Source organism: Motacilla alba, chromosome 3, assembly GCF_015832195.1.
Source record: "Motacilla alba alba isolate MOTALB_02 chromosome 3, Motacilla_alba_V1.0_pri, whole genome shotgun sequence".
NCBI lineage: Eukaryota > Metazoa > Chordata > Aves > Passeriformes > Motacillidae > Motacilla > Motacilla alba.
Genome location: NC_052018.1, coordinates 29,326,834 through 29,344,503, shown reverse-complemented (window position 1 = coordinate 29,344,503; position 17,670 = coordinate 29,326,834). Strand labels below are relative to the sequence as shown.

At 36.9% G+C, this 17,670-nt stretch overlaps 1 protein-coding gene across 1 annotated transcript in view; it reads right to left on the bottom strand.

Moving 5' to 3' along the window:
• COL19A1 (collagen type XIX alpha 1 chain) overlaps nucleotides 1–17,670 on the bottom strand; it is a 184,881-nt gene that overhangs the window by 111,648 nt on the left and 55,563 nt on the right. Inside the window, exon 11 of the mRNA XM_038130911.1 lies at nucleotides 6,015–6,059. Coding sequence (XP_037986839.1) covers nucleotides 6,015–6,059 — 45 coding nt within the window. The remainder of the gene's footprint in view (nucleotides 1–6,014; nucleotides 6,060–17,670) is intronic.

The following is a 17,670-nucleotide window of genomic DNA, read 5'->3' as shown; positions in this document are numbered from 1 at the left end:
TTTTTTGCAGACATTTCAATGAGTCCAATTAGCATTTCCTCATATAATTCCCAGGCACAGTTCAAAAGCTAGGGACTATTTCCAACAGACACTTTTGATTAAGCCTGTTCCAAAGGGCAAGAGCATTAAACAACAAGAAGATGGACAGATCAAGCCAAGTACCACAGAATTACCTGATAAGCCTTTTTAATGTTCAGCTTACGAGGATGCCGATGTGCCTGCATTTATTTCAGGGAGAGAAATTAAAGAAAGTGCAAAGAGGTGACTAAATTGTTATAAGATGAGAAAGAGAAAACTTGCATACTTCTCTATATAGCATTAAGAGACAAGTATGAAAAATCTTTGTTCACATTTATATCCAGCTGGTAAAGCACTCAGTCTTACCTGCATGAAACAGGATTTCAAGGATTTCAAATATTCTTCTCCCTGCCCCAATAAAGTAGCTGCACTGATGGTTAGCACAGGTAAGAGACAAATTTTAAGCACAGTGGCACAAACTCCACTCACACCCAAAGAAACTAGGGAACAGGACCCTAAGTCTATAAAGCAAATTGCCCATTCTTCCATTACTCTAAGTACATTAAGACTGGGTAGTGTCTGCGGTTACACCAAGATGTGCAGTTTATGGAATTTACTCTTCTAACCTTTTGCTCAGACTGAAGCATTTCTAGCAGAACCTACAGCTCATAAATAGAAGCACTCTACTAATACACAGTGTTACTAACTGTTTATCTTAATTGCAGCTTTTTAGTATTTTTAATTATTGACCTTTGTCTTCCATCTATGCAAAATAGCTTCTATTTTTCAAGTAAATTGGAAGCTTCCCCAGTACTTGAGCCGTCTGGTTTTGCCACTGAAATTTATGTTACAGACATTAAAATACTAGAAAAATTATGACTAGCTTCAAATTAGCATGTTAGACCTAGGAAAGCTGATTCTTTCTTCATTTCCTTGTGCTTATTCAAGAAAAGCATATTGAAGACTGAAACAAAAGACTACACCTGGGGACACCGGGAAGTTTATAAGCCCTCTGTGCTCTGGATGGATAGAAGGTAGACAGAGGAGTATTTTATTAGGTGTGATAGGATGAAGTAGAAAACGTTGAACCTCCAGGAAATCTTCTTGACACTAAGATCTATTAGGAATTGTCTTCTAAAGGAAATAGAACAAGCCCTATTTCCTGGAATAATTCAAATTGTATTTCAGAAAATAGTAAATATATACAAAGAACATCCTGCGTTTAGAAGAAAATTGGGCAGATGAAATTTTTTTCTACATTTAGTCTGGACAAGCCCCAGACTCCTCCTCTCTTCTCATATGTATACACAGGTGAAAGCACAATTAAGACAAGCAATATGCAATGTAAAAAGGAAGAAACTCTGGAAATAATAAATTACTATCAATATAGTTTTATTCTCAAAGTTACCCTTATTCAAATACATGTAACTTTTTAATTAATATAATTTTACTGAGAAATAATAATCACAGAATTATGGTAAAATAATAACTTTACCAAAGATCAAGTGCTTATAAGTGCATGTCAGAGCCCACAAATTGCTACATAGCTCAGGTCCAATGAGATCCAGTTTTAAAATCCTCTACTTCAAGTGTGAGAAAGAAAGTGAGAAGAAAGTGAATATGCTTTATGAAGGAAAAAGTCTTCTGAGTCTTCTGAGATATCAGCTAGTCCTGTGATTTTGTTATATAACAGCACACCTTGCCTCTCTGACTTAAAACACAAAGAGGAATTTCATACTAGCATTTTGAAAGAGTTAAGCAAGGAAAAGAATTTAGGATTCCTAGCTCTGTGAAATGACCAGTATCTATTAGTGACAAACAAATCATGTTTGCTCAGCTATAATCAACACGTAAATGTGTTGGCTTTTCTATCACCACTATTTCAAATAAAATTCAGATTTGTTCCACATATACTGACTGCTAAATGTTATTGAAATCTATATGAAGTTCACATTTCATGTGTCCCAGAAAATTGAATTCTTAATGTTCTAGCTCATTTACAGAAATAATCATATCTGTGAAGTGTACTAATGAATGTACTCATTCTAACCAAAAATGTAGACAAGACAACAGAAAAAATAGGGGACCTGGTTAAAGAGTACTAACTGGGGTGACCAAAGGAAGCAATAACCAGGAGGAAAGAGAATTAATTACAGATTTTTAAAAGGAAAAAGGTATTTTAGAGGTTATTTCTCTAATTTGGGTATTTAGGGCGGACATTAGACAAGTTCTTCACAGAAGGAGTGACTGGGCATTGGAATGGGCTGCCTAGAGAGGTGGTGGAGTCACTGTCCCTGGAAGTGTTTGAAAAAAAGACTGGATGTGGAACTTACTGCCGTGGTCCAGTTAATAAGGTAGCGTTAGGTCATAGGTTGGGCCCGATGACCTCAACTAGCTAACAGGCACTGGGCCTGTTCCAACCTCCAGGTGATGCATGTACTTCTAGTATCAAAATAAGTAATAATAAATAAGATTTCAACGTCTGCAAGTTTCAAGATAGGTCTGAGATCTTGAAACCTGCAGAGGTTGAAATCCAGACCCAAACCTGTTAATCAGGCCAGATTGCTCAGGGCTTGCCTTGAAAACCTTAAGGAAAAGTTGCTGCTGGAAAACCACTTTGGGCACTTTGTTCCAGAGCTTTACAGTCCTATCACAGAAAACTATTAACTGGACATTAAAAACAAACAAGTATGTATGTTCAAAAAGAAATGGTCTTACCATTCTCTGTGCTTATTGAATTAGAAATAAACGTAAGGAATACCTTACATAATTTTGATGCTATTAATAGAAAATGACAAAGTCATTTAAGATAATCTCATCTTGTGTGTTTTCATGAAGCAAGTCTTTAGTTTATTCCCTTTTGTGTTACCAAGATAAAAACTGCATACCATTGGAAGAGGAAACTACTTCTGTAATAAAGCGTTAAAATTAAAAACCCTTTCTTAATGGCTACTCAGCATCTTCCTTGCTGCATTTTCATCCCACTGCCCTGCATGCACTACAGACACATAAACAGACCATTTCTTTCCTCCTTTGCAGCAATGTTATGTATTGAAGGCTGTTCACATATTTTCAGCTGACTCTACACTAAGAATAAATCATGCAGTCCTTCCTCAAAGGTTCTGTATTCCTGAGTACCAGTCATTCCCAGTGCTTGCCCTTCAAAATCTGTAAAATTGAAGCCATATCAACACCAAATAGCACTTTTTAATAGGACTTTTTAATTATTTTTGCAGACAATACTTCACTTTGGAACATCTTAGTCTTTCAGTTGCAATTTCATTTTTATTTTCAGGCTACATATCTGATTTACCAAGAACATTCTATATTTTAAAGATTTTTTTGAGTTACTATCAGTACCTTCTAACTTCCTATCATCATGAAATGTAATAGTCATATTTTCTATCCCATACTGTAAAATTAAAATTCTAAGCAGTATTAGAAGGAGAACAGAACCCCATGATATAGTTTGCCTACTTGGCAGCAAACCAATTACAACTGCTCCCAGCATATACGTTTCAGTCACGCTATAAAAGGGTAAACCAATGTTTTTGTTGCAGTTATAAGACTATCACATAAGAGTGTCATTATCTGAGTAACACAAAGAAAACAGAATACAAAGGAGAATTAAAATAAATTTACAGTGAGAGTATATTTCCCTTGGAGGGAAAACTTGCAACATTACACCTGCAAGGTTTGTACTTCTCATACCACTATTGGCTTTTGTAAGAGAGAACCAAGTTCAGCCTTGACCAAAAGCAGAACAAGACTTGGATTCCTCAGCAAGAACCAAGTGTGGCAGAGAAACCCTTAAACAGCATAAAGGAATCTCCCTCAATAATTTACATTATAGATGCTTCCCATAACTGTAATGTACAAATGATCACGCACTGTCACCTCAGCTGTCTCTGTCTCTCTGCTGTCCCCAAGGCTTGCTCTGCCAAAGCAGAACCTAATACAAAAAAACAACTATTTTCATTTGATACAATGAGGTATAAGGGTGGGTTAGTTTCAAGTATTCAATACTAAGAAATGATTGGTCACTAAACCAAAAGTAGAGGATAGTTCATTCCCATGTACTTCTGTGGGGAGTCTGGAATGGTAAATACCCCACGCTGAGGTAACTGTGCCCCACCCTAGGAGATATGTGAAATAGTGTGTGCAAAAATTTTGTTCCTTAATATGCAATACTAGGCAGAATTTTTGGTAATAGGAAAATTTTCTATTTCAGGCTTTGTAATCATGTTTATCACGTACAAAGTAGTACAACTATTTCATTTTGTGCTGCTATGTTAAAATGCAAATGTGTTGATAATTTTCTTTATACTGGAGTTTAGTAGCTGAAACTCTACATTGTTGTTCTTAAACAATTATTTGAATTAAAGCTGAATGGAATAACTGCTAAAGACCTACTTCCCATAGCCTTAAAACACATGCTTCCCACACAAATATCATGTGTAGCTTCTCATGAGACTAGCCCAAATTATTTTTGAGTGATGACTGGTAAACAAAGAACTTTCCACTGTTATATTTCCTGTAATTTGAAGGGCAGTTGAATGCAGCATTAATAAGAAATAATAAACACTGGAAATATTTTTAAATGGGACCTTTTAATTATCATCTGAATTTATGAGACAGAAAGAAAAAAAAATGGTCTAAGCATGCTGGTTTAGCTTCTACATAAGAAAAGTGTGACTACCAGTGGTTGGGTCATTTTATCTCTCCTTTAAAATAAGGGAAATCAAGAGAGTGGCAGCAACAGCTGGAACCATGTGCCTGTGCTCAAACACAGTTTATTCATAAAACTCGAGGAGAACACAGCACAGCTGCAGAGCAATTATGGGGAGGGAAAAAAAAGAAAAAAAAAAAAAAATTCCACAAACCCTTCAGAACTGATGAATAATGATACTACCAAGGAAATAAGATCTGTCATTGGAGTTAGAAACACTCAAGCTTGACAAGTAGGTTTTTTCAGAGGCAGAATCCTAACATTATAAATGTTAGTTGCTATGGATGCAGGTTTTTACTTCTGATACTTCTTCCTTCTTGGCTACTGGGATACTTCCTCCTTAAAAACCTCCACATTTTAAATCTGCTTCAATTCTGTTAATCCCTAGCATGCTTTCTTTAAAATACGAACATTGGAAAGCTGTCTGACACTTCTGCAGAGGTATGGTGGGTGAGTGAATATATCCATGTCCAAAGCAGCCTAACTCACAAATATATTACACTTTTTTAAATTCAGAAGCTGCCACCTACTCTCTATTTTCATCAGTCTGAATATTGCCTGAATAGCAGCTCCTATCATTCTTCATCTTTATGATATATAAATTCAGCAGAAATGCTTTTCTGCACCCTTTTTAGACAGTGGGCTGAAGCACAGAGAAACTACTTGTTTCAAGAAAAGACTCTTATTTCAGGTTGCCTAATCCAGACCAGACAAAACTAGTGAGAAAACAGTAACCAGGCATGAACATGGTTAAGAACTGAAGTTACAACCATAAAGTATCAGCATTGTTACTTTAATTCCTATTAGACAAGCTGGTGTCCAGCTCTTCCTTCGACTTGTCCTTTAACACACTTTTTTTGCCTTTGATTGATGACCTAGGAAGACTTACCTGTCAGAGGTAACACAAGAGGATTGGGTTGCATCATCTGATGCCACCCAATGCTGGCACTCTATCAGCCAAGACAGCCTTCCACAAGGGCAGTTTAGCTCCCATTTTAGTACAAGCTATTGAACTATTTCCTGCCACTGCAGAGGTTCTGTTGGTTCCTCCAAAAACTTTTTCTTAGAGAGAAAAAAAAATCTAAATGAAGTCCTGATGGCACTCAGCAAATACATAAAGAACTTCTCATTCCTAAACATTTACATACCAAAATTTTAAGAATTTTATTAATTAAAGGCTTAAGGTAGACAGTCAGAACAAAGCTCTACTTGGTTGGCCAAGTATCATATTGTTAAACCAATAAATTACATGGACAGAATAATTTACCTTTTCACCTTCTTCCCCTTTACTACCTGGAAAGCCACGTTCGCCCTGGAACACAAAAGCATAAAATACAAACCTCAAACAAACATTGTTCAAGTAAATGTATTCTTTAAAATAATTTTATTGCACTGAACTTTTATTATGAGACAAAAATGAAGTAATTTGGATGCTGATTGTCTCTCATTCAAAGAAGTGTGACATGTCTACAAAAAAAATGATATGGCTTTCCATAGTTTTTTCAGTTATTAGGAGTCATTTATTTTTCCATTCATTCTAGGGGATTTTCTCAGATTTAAAAATTCTCAACTATTTATTGACTCTAGACCTGCTTATTAAAGTACTTCTATTCTTCTGCAGAACCAATTTTAATACATTTATTCCTATTAATACCTTCATTTTAATTTTTAAATATAACCAGTCAACTGTGAAGCTCTCCTACCCAGATCAACTGAAAAAATATACAGATACAATTTATGAAAAGAAAACTAATTTCTTTCACTTTGAAAAGCAAATCAAATTACCCAAGTATTAAAAACAAACCAAAACAAAGAAAGAGAAAACACAGAAGGGGCGAGTTTTAAACTATTAACTCAAGCTCAGGTTATTTCAGCAGATTGAATTCTTTGTTTGATGGTATTTCAATAAAAAGGCCTATTATAATGCTCTTTCCAGCTCTAATTTCCTAACTTTAAGCTCAGAAAAGGATCACAGTGTACAATGTTACTATGTTAACATCTTCATCAAATGCAATCTGCAGTCTGTCTATATTATACAAAAAAACCCACCTGCTCTAGGTTTTTATTAATGTATACTTGCATATTTTGTGAGACAGAATACAGATGGGCAAAATTATATACAGACAGCACGAAAACGACCTAATTTTAAAAATGCAAACTTTTTCTTTCTCCCTCAAATCATCCAGCAGGAGATAGTTTGCATGTCTTTTCCAGTTTCCAGAATTCAGTCTCATGGCCTCAGTACAACATTTTTTATACATCTGTAGACAAAAAGGGTGGAAAATATCCAAAGGAAAGCTTATGGTGTTTTCAAAGTTCCTTTAAAAAAATTAGACAGAGCAATGTCTAAACATTCTATCACCCTTCAGAGAGTGTAATTTCCTTAAATAGAAGTTTAAGGTTTAAGTGAGGTTAACTAGAACAGCTGCTATAACTTGCAAAATTTGTAGCAGCATTTTGTCAAATCTTTCAAGTGTACTTTCAAGTGTATTGTGTACTGATCATGTACTACACATCTGGGAACTGAATTCAGAGCTTTGGAGGTGTGCAGAAGTATAAATTATCAAATAGTTCTGGACTTTTCATCACTTCTTAAAGTGGCTGCCTTTTACTTTTTTCTTTTGGAGGGGGTAGCTTATACAATCAACAGCTCAATTTTAGAAGCAAGCCCAAGAGCTAGCAAACAAAATGGTATCTAGTGAAATAAACTTCCACATGTCCTCACCTAAAAATGAGAGGCTAATTCCTGAAATAATTTACAAATGTATACGAATTCTGTTCAGTTTATCTAGCTTCCTTTCCTTTTTTTTTGTGAAAAGTCGTGTCAGATATTCTTTTGAAGCCCCTTCCAACCTGGGTTGTTCTATGATTCCCATCCTTCCTCAACTGCTGGACACACAACACAGGTAACACTATATAAAATTTGTGGAAGTGTTTTCTTCATTTAGCTTTCCCATTTGTGTTTTTACTCAATCCCAAATTCATTATATGAAAATTATTCTGAGACAGAGTCAACATTTCTCTAATTTTAGCTTGTATCCATCGCCTCTCATCCTTTTATTGTACACCTCTGACAGGAGTCTGACTCTTGCTTTTGCACACCCACCCAGTATTTACAGACAGCAATGAGTCTGCACATCACCTACCACCCCCCACTTTCCAAAACATCTCACCGTAAGGCTGGACAAACCCAGCTCCCTCACCCTCCCCTCTTACATCATGGGCTTCAAGCCCTGGGGATCTTGGTGGGCCTCCATGGGACTCACCCCAAGGAGCTGCTCTTTACCCTCTCCGGGGAGCTCCAAAGTGGATGCAGAACTCCAGATGTGGTAGCACAAGCACTCACCAATCACTCTTCCTGGTCTGCTGGACATGCACCTGCTAAGGCAGCCCAAGATGCCTTTGGCCTTATGCAAACAAAGGGCATCCAGCAGAACTCCCAACTCCCTTTCTATAGAGCTGCTTTCTAGAAAATTGGCGCCTGGCCTGTACTGTAGCATAAGGGTATTCCTTCTCAGAGGCAGGCCCACATGTTTTCCTTTGCTTAACTTTAAGAGTTCTGTGATAGCTCATTTCTCAATATCATTCCTGCCCTACCTCCCAGCACACTGACTACTTCCCTGCATTTGATAACATCCCCGCACTTGCTGAGAACCCTATCATGCATGGTTTTAATAAGGACATTAAATAATATCCAGTATTCCCTCATGGGGTATGACACTTGCTATTAGGTAGCAGTCAGACTGCATAGCATCATTCCACCTTTAACCCCGATCTTCCACCCACTCTGTTCATTTATCTAGTCAGAACCCCACAGATTCTAGTGTAATTATGTGTCTGAACACTAGGCCAAAAGCCTGGCTGGAATCAAGGTATACAACACTCACTGCTCTCCCCTAATCCACACTGACAGTCATTTTATCAGAGTAGGCAATCAGGCTGGTCAGTGTGATTTATCCTTGGTGAATCCATGCAGGCTGTTTGCAGTGACCTTCTAGTCCTTCCCCTGTTCAGACATACCTCCCAGGATTTGCTACATAATTTTTCCAGGGACAGAGGTGGGGGTGACTGGCCTGCAGTTCAATGGACCCTTGAAGATGGACATGATGTTTGCTTGTTTCGTGTCACCAGTGACCTTTCCTAGTAATCAGACTTTTTGATAATGACAGAGGGCAGCCCTGCAGTCACATCAGCCAGCTGCCCCAGCACCCCTGGATGTATAATGTTTGGTATTGTGCAAGCATCCAAGTAGCTTAAGTGCTCCTTAACACTGTCTCCTGTAGCCAGTGATTCATCATCACACTCTCTGCTAACATGCAGAGGCCTGAGGGCAAAACTTACTAGGGATAAAAACAAGATGAAAAAAAATTGGGTAGTCTCAGCCTTTTCCACATCCCCTACCCATGAAGCAGCAGCTCAACCTTTTCTTCAGCATTGTTTTTGCTATGGATGCAGTTAACAGAAGCCCTTCATGCTGCCCTTAAAACTCTCTTACTAGTTTCAATTCCAGATGAGTTTCTGGTTTCCTAACTTCATCACCACATGCTCTGGCAGTGTCTCTATCTTCCTACTGGGTAGCTCACCCGTGCTTCCACTGCTTACTTTCTTTTCTGTCTGAGGTCAGCCAGAAGCATCTTGTTCATCCATGCTGGCCTTCTGCCATACTCACTCAACTCCCTGCATAACAACATGGAGTGCTCTTGGGGTTTTAGGAAGCTGTCCTTGAAGATTAACCAGCTGGACTCCTCAGATTTGCAGGACAATTTCTATCATTCCTTGGCTTCCTCCTTGCCAGACTCAAAAAATTTTTCTCCTTGAAACTTAGATGTCTTGTTTTCTAGGCCCCTGAACATAAACTAATTCCCTGCTGGACCCTCTCTGGATGGCGGACTCCCCCAAACATGACACAGCATACCATGTGCAGCACCGCCAAGCAAAGAAGGGAAAATATCTCCCCCTGATCTGCTAGGTGCAATTTTAATTATACTGTCCAATATGTGGTTTATTGGTTATAGTAGGGGAACACTGTTAGCTCATAATTCAGTCTCATGTCTACGTCCCCATAATTTTCAGCAATGCTGCTGTTCAACAAGTCAGTTCTTGCCTGTACCAATGTTACTGATCCACAATGCCTTATGTTTCACAAATAGCCCAAATTTTTTTGCACATTTTAAATTTTTAAACAAATTAGAGAAAATAAGAAATATAGACAGCAAAACGTAGGTAAAGAAGTTTAGGAAATTCCCACTTGACAGTATAAAAAATATAACAGTATTAGCAACTAATAACTTATTTCAAAGAATTCAAATGCTGCAGAAATAAAAAAAAAAAAAAGAAACTTAAAAAGTACCACATGTATGGCTGACTTAAATTCTCCTTTGTGTGGCAAAATTATCATATTAAGTTAGGCAAAACATTTCACAAAAATTTTTCATGGACAATCATTGATTGCTTGTCCTGATATCACTGCAGGATTGCTGATCTGATTTTCAGTGTTTTAAATATGTCTGCAGTACAAGTCAGTGGGATCCTGGCTTTGAATGTAGAAATGGATAGACTGTGGTAATCTTGTTGCTGAACAAAATGCTGGCTACCTCATCTGCAGAAAATAAGTTCCTTCCTTCCTTCCCCTTGTGCTATATTACAGGAAGTGTCTGCTCTAAAGATACACAAATTGCATCAAGGTCGTGTTGCTGAACATTTTCTCAAAATTTTAATAACAACAGAATAATGGGGAAATTTTTGTGTGGTCTCTTAACTTGTTGAAGCAGCAGAACTATTTCCCCTACAATTTTCTAAAAGGAATTAGCTGGACAGGCATTAAGATTTAATTCCAAATATTTGCCATTAAAAGCACCTGCAATCAACAATAAATCTGACCATGAAAAGAGGCAATTTTATCAAGTATTACCAGCAAGGTCTATAATAAACATGTCTCATTTTGCAAGTTCTGGTCTTCCTACAATATTCCACTTCTGGAAAGGAGCAAAAGATTAAAATGGAAGAGTGGAAGAAGTGCTGCTCCTCATCTCATTTTGTTGAGATCTCAAGACTCTCAAATTTCAAATTTTCAAATCTGTAATCTTGTACTTGAAAAGACCTGTACAGTTTGAATAATTAGGCAACTGGTCTTAATGCAAAATGACACTGCTGGGCACGTTTGTACCACAGCACCACATGTCCTTTCTCTTTTGAAAGAGAAGTCAATAGTAAAATTCCTCTGTCACATTATATAGCTCAGAAACTGGATATGCAATTCAAGCACCATTTATGTAGATACTGGTCAGCTGGCAAAAAGGATGTTGAGAATGCAAATGATTAGAATGAATCTTTTTAAAAATTTTTGGGGTATTTGTTTGGTTTATCTTCTATCTTGGAGCCGGTAATACTGGGTTTGCCAGGAGCACCTACTAAGCCAGCTTCCCCCTGAAACAAACTGTACACGGACATCATTTTACAGACCTAACTCATGACTGAGCTAAATTAAGAGAAAAAGGCATCTGGACATGTATTGCTTCTCATTCCGTTTCTATGGAATAGCTGAATTAATTTCTAGGGTTATTTGTGTCTCCTACCTTGTATTTGGTTAATATGTTTTTCACTTTAAAAATAATAGGCCATTAACAATTCCAGGTTATCTAATTCTGTAGCAGATACAGCTGTAGGTTGCTTCAGACAAGTAGACAACAGAATTTAGAGAATTTTGATCACATGAAAAGCTTTCTCAAGCTTCATTTCAGGCCCTGTTCTGAAGAAGACAGTCCAGAAGGCACTTGCATGCTAGCCAAGTACCTAAAACCCCAACAAATGAGCCACAGCTTCCACTGTCAGGCACTTGAGCACACAGAGATCTACCCTTCAAACACTAGGTCCAACAAGGAGCTGTATGCACAAGGCTGACTGCTGGTTTCTAGGCTCTGCTCAAAGGGCCATTTCAGATCTTTCCTTCATCTCCAAGTGGCCAACTTACTCAGCAGGAAAAAAGGCAAATCTTGATCTTCTGCAACCAGGCAGGCTTGCCCTACTTCCCAAGTGAATATTTTATACAGGCTGTTAATTTACTGTGTCCTCTAAGCCATGTTTAAAAAAAAATGAGCAAAGTAAGTCATCTGTACAGTTGACTGTCACCCCTGGCTACCAAATGACTTACTCCTTACACTGCCCATGAAAATTAAGGATCTGATTTGAACTTGCAAATTCCATTCAGGGAATAAGATGCTTAAATGTTATGTACAGAAACCGAGCATAAGCAAAACCAAACATCTTGTTAATCAAAAATGTTTTTAAAAGAAAGGTAACTGTTCAAGCTGAGCAACACAGTAAACTTCCTCCTCAATATTTCAATAAGGAGTATTTGAACAAAAGAAAACCATAAATCAAGAACTTCGAATTGAGAGCTAGACAACTCAATTCTGCATTTAATATATAGCTTTACAAGGAAAAGGTATAGTTAAAAGCCTAGTGATATCTCATTTGGAATTTAAATATAAAAACTTGCAATAATTTCCTTTTCCATTCCTTCTTAGCAAAGTGTATTAAATAATTACAGACCTACAGAGAACCTGGCTCTGCCACTCAAAGCTAAGAACCATCTTCCATTTACAGATTCATGAAATATGCCACCATTAATATTTTTTTTTTGGTCATAATTCACCTATAGTTACTGAGCTGAATACTGGTAGAATTCATTTCTGCTCATATGGCTTCTAATAGGAGCTTAGAAGTCTTATTAAAAGAATCTAACATGAAATTCTTTCTCCATTTCATTCATGGATCTGATGTCCTTGACAGAAGTTGGCCCTAGTAACTTGTACACCACCCAGTTGAGTTTTCTGTCCACTCCAAAATTCAGCAACAAAAGAAAGTTTTGAAAGTTCACTTGCTTGATTCCAAGCCAAGCAGGAGACAAATGTCTCACAGACACAAAAAGAACAAAGGAAAAAATCCATGTCCTCTTAAAAGCAGAAAGAGTCAATAAAAAAGAATGATTATTCATCAAATGATGCAAATAATTAAGCAAATAAATACAAAGCCCTCATGACATACAACAATTAAAATAAATCTTAAAATAGCTTGCAAAAATGGCATTTTTGCAACTTCACTTATGGCACAATTTCCAACTTCTTTCCAGCTCCTGTCTATAACAATACATGGGAAAAAGTAGCGGGGAAAAAGTCTAATTAATCATTACAAGTACTTGTTAGCCCTTCATTTTCTCTAGATTTATGGAATGGATTGTGAAAAATTCTTCATAGTCTGCTACCACATAAAATTTCATCTTCCCTGCTACACTGGATCACTGTAAACTAGAAGAACACCCCAAAACACAATCACAGATTTTCTTATGAAGAGAAGCCATACATCTTTTGTCTTGAATTGTTTAATCAGGTCTCTACAGATTATTATTTCTTACACACAACAATGCAAAAATACACTTTTCCATAAATACCATCAGGATTGATTCTTATAAAATCTAAAATGATTGATGTTGTGATTGCTTTAACTGTTTTGGAAATGTGTAATGTATTTATATACATGGTCCTTAATATACTTATAATTTATTGAGTTTTTCAGTTTATAATTGCACTGCAAGAGCTTATAAAATTAGAGAAGAATGCTGAAGACAGAGTAAGATGTTGTGTATGTGTGTATATAACAACATTCTTAGAAATGGATTTACATCAGTTTTTATACCTTGATTTCAATATTTAGATATTTCCCCCTCCCAAATAAAGGACTTCTACACTAAAAAATTGAAAACAATAAAAGGAGAGGCTATCTTAACAAACAAGTGTATGAACTTTATCAGAAGCATTGTTACCTATACTGTGAAATAATATTGAAGCAAAAAAAAATGAATTAGGAATCCCATTATCTATACACACACATACAAAAAGAAAAAAAAAAAGAAAAAAAAAGAAAAGGAATGAAAAAAAACAAGTGTTGAAAGAAACTGTTATCAATCACTTGGAATGCGTTTTGCTAGTTGGACTATTTTAGGCACTAACAAGATTTATAATGGCAAACATACTGGAACTTCATGAGATTCTGTTCAAGGCTGGGAAAGAGAAACAATTACTGTAAAATACTTTAAGCATTTTTCAGACATGGTTCTATGAAATTAAAAACAAACAAAAAAAAGAAACCCAGAAAAAAAAAGCCACCAAGAAGTAGTCAGATGTTTCTCCATTCTCAATATGAAAACTAAACATTTTTATTTTTAAATTTACTGAGACACTGCCAGTAGCTTGATTTACTAAACAGGCTTGATACTCCAGGGTTACTGGCAAGGGAACTCATCTTAATAGGAGCAAAATCAGCACGGTCAAACACTGCTTAGTGTTTTGATAATTTATGGATATGTGCCTTCCATTAGTCTAAGTATGCCAGACCCTTGGAATAATCTAATAGCCTGGTGTTTTAAAATGAGGACAACTATTTTTAGCATTGCAGAAATGGAGCGGAATGTTCAACAATTTACTGTCAGTGGGCTTGAGCAGCATCCTCCCCCGTGGAGCACGTACCCGGCCAGTGCCAAGCCACCAACAGGGGCAGAGCTTTGCCTTGAACAGATAAAAATCCCACGCCAATTACAGTCCATTATATGACACCTTTCTTAGCCTACTGGAATATTTCCTTGTTTATTTAAACAGGCTCTTTTTAATGGTCAGGATCACCTGATAGAATATTAGTTATGTAAAAATGTATTCAAAATATATTTATTTAAACCTGCTCCATGAATTTTCTGGATTAGTTGTGTCAAGAAGTTTCTGCTGAACATTAAGACATTTTGGCTTCGCTGCATCTACCAAGCCTTTCATTCCCTCTTGGTTACTGCTGAGCTACCAGCACTTCCTGAGTTCTTGCTCAGTGCTATCCTTGTTGCAAACTTGATCCGTGTAAGCAAGAATAAGATCCTCCCTTAAAATAACCTGATGAAGAAGGGCTTGTGACAGGTAAATAGTTCATTTCCTTTGCTCTGTCCTGCTTCCACAGCAGCCCCAGTGGAGCAGATATACCATGGTTTGGCCAAGGGGTTCAGAGCAGGTCAGAGGGCTCATGTTGAGTAACAGCTCAAGAAAAAGGCAAATGGCAATAACCTACTGATCTTATTTTCATATCATAACATAGACTGAGTTCAGAAGGCACCAATCTTCCTCATTCTCATCATTTTCGGTTATCCATTTTTGGGACAAGACTGACTTGCCTATTCATCCAGGCAATTGGATGTTAATATACTCCAAATTAAATGGCACTTGAAAATCTAGATTTTGATGCTTTATATTCAGACTAAAGAATCAGCAGCCATAGGCAGCTCAGAGAATCAGAGAACATTGCCACAGGGCTCCTTACTCCAGACTGCAGTTGGCATTATTTCCTGTTTTTGCTATGAGCATGTCTCAAAAACCAGGACAATCACACAATATCTATATTCAAACACATAAAGCATAGCTATATTGAAATACATGAAGCATATCTATACTCAAATACATAAAACATATTTTCATACATAAAGTACATAAGTCAAAAGTTTGTTCCTATATTTTCCCCCCACAAATTATTTCCACCCTAAAGAAGAAGTCAGAGAAGTTGTTCTGAAAAACCAAAGATGAAAGGATCACTCAATTTATTGCCATGTACAACTACAGCCAGGTACACTGCTTTTTTTTTTTTTTTTTTTTTTTTTTTTTTTTTTTTTTTTTTTTTTTTTTCTTTCTTTCTTTTTTCTTTGGTAATAAACAGGCTGAAGTCTTTGGGACAAATGTCAAGGACTGGTTTCTGTGCCATCAAAAAAGTATCAGCAGAGCCTCTGTTATCAGTAGGTCTTCTTTCTGCCTTTGGCAATTACAAGTGATATTCACTGCTATTGCATGTCCTTGAAGAGGTGAAAACTTAAAAATACAGTGCAGGCACAAATGAAACATGGGCTGGATAACAATCCAGTTAACTTGATCTACAACATCATACACAGAACATTAAAAAAATGCAAATAAAATTCACAAGAACATTTCCTACAGAGTAGTGAGAATATGCAAATAGGATTCTGGCTGAAAAAGTTCTCAAAGATTTAATAGTTCTTATAGATGAACAGTTCAAAAATTAAGTCTAGCCAGTTGAATATTTCCAGTATCTGAAGCAACACAGTTGAAAAAAGTTTGAAGCCATCTTACACACATGGACAACTGATAGTTTATTGCAACTATGTTTTTTCCCCTTACAGCAGCTCTGTCAAAAGGAAAATTGCCTGACCTACACACCATCTATTAATTTACTGCTAATCCAACCATAACATAGCGTTAAAGCAAATCCAAATCCTATTAAAGTTTCAACAGAACTGGAAAGTAATCTAATTGGCCTTGCTCAAATAATATTTGAAATGTAATAATGTTAAATGTATGTTAAAAAGCATTATTCAAAATGAACATATTGCTGAGGTCTTTCAAAAATATTATAATATATTATTAATATTATACTCAACATAATAGTTGGACCCTCAGGCATTAGGAATGTAAACAGCATTGGTCAACCACTTACATCCCAGAAGCTATTCTTTATAAGAGAACTATCATCATCATCATCATCATCAGTATCCAGTTCCATGATCTGAAGATTCAGAAGGCAGATTCTCAGCTGGTATAAATGTAAGTTTACACTAAAAAAAAGTCAGACCCCCAGGCCATTAAATACTAACTTCAATGTTTAACCACGCAGATAAGAAATGCAAAAAAGCAGTAAAAACCAAAAATCATTTAGAATGAATCAGAAACAAATAGAGCTGCATGAGACTGAAATTTCTAATCTAAGTTATATTAGTATTTTTCCTGAAATGCCATATTGTTAGTGCGCTTGTAGCTGCAAATCTCTTCTCAACCACTGATAAATAAAGTAGTTCAAGGTACAGTTTCCAGGTCTCCACTTACACATAGATTTTTAAGGCTTGTCCAAGAAATTTCTCTCATCACTCTCAAAACAGTGATTTTGACATTTACTGTGTTTTGGAGGCAGATTAAGAGGATATACCAACCACATATCTAGTGCTCCAACTCACCTAGACTAACCTGGGAACCTGGGAATCTGGGATCAGTGGGTCTACTGTCAGCACAGGAGCCCTGGAACTGCTCCCTAAAGGTAAGTCTCCATTTCCACAAATTCTGAGCACCTCTGTGGATAATGATGACATCTCAGTGTAGTAGGGTTGTAATTTTCCCTTTCAGGCCTTTTCTTTGTCTCTTTGAGGCTTATTAGCCTACTTTGCACACCACATCTGGGATGTCTGACAGAACACTACTTGTCTGCTATCTGAGGGACACAAGTTTTGCATGATTTTTTAACCATCTCTCACTAAAGCCTAATGTTTATTTAAAGAACCAACACTACTCTGACACCCATTTCTCCAGCTGCATTCCTTTCTCATTCTTCTGTGATTCAGCAGAAGTACTGCCTGTACAGTGTATTCTAGATGGTGGTATTTCTTCTGGCTATCTGACAACGCTGGCAGTATAACCCTGTCACCACAGAGAGTCACGCATTTTTCTTAATAGATCCTGAAGTCCTACCTCTTTCCAAGTCATGGATTTGATACCAGAAGACAAAAATGTTCAGACCAAAGTATAGAGGAATGGGGTGGGGAAGACAAACTGGCCACAGCCACTCTTACATTACGTATCCTACCTGCTTAGGTTCCTATTAATCAAAGATAACTGGCAAAATCATCCTGCTACTCTTCTATTTTCACTGCTGCCTTTGCTAGCAGAGCTGCTTTCATGGCACTGACTAACAAATGCCTTCTTCTCATTAAAACGAAACCAATCCCTCCCCACCCCCCAGACTGCCACTGAGACAATCTCTCTCCATTTGTGCCATGTGCTGTAATGCAGCAATAAAGCTTCAAAAATTCATTAAGGAATAGCATTATCTACATT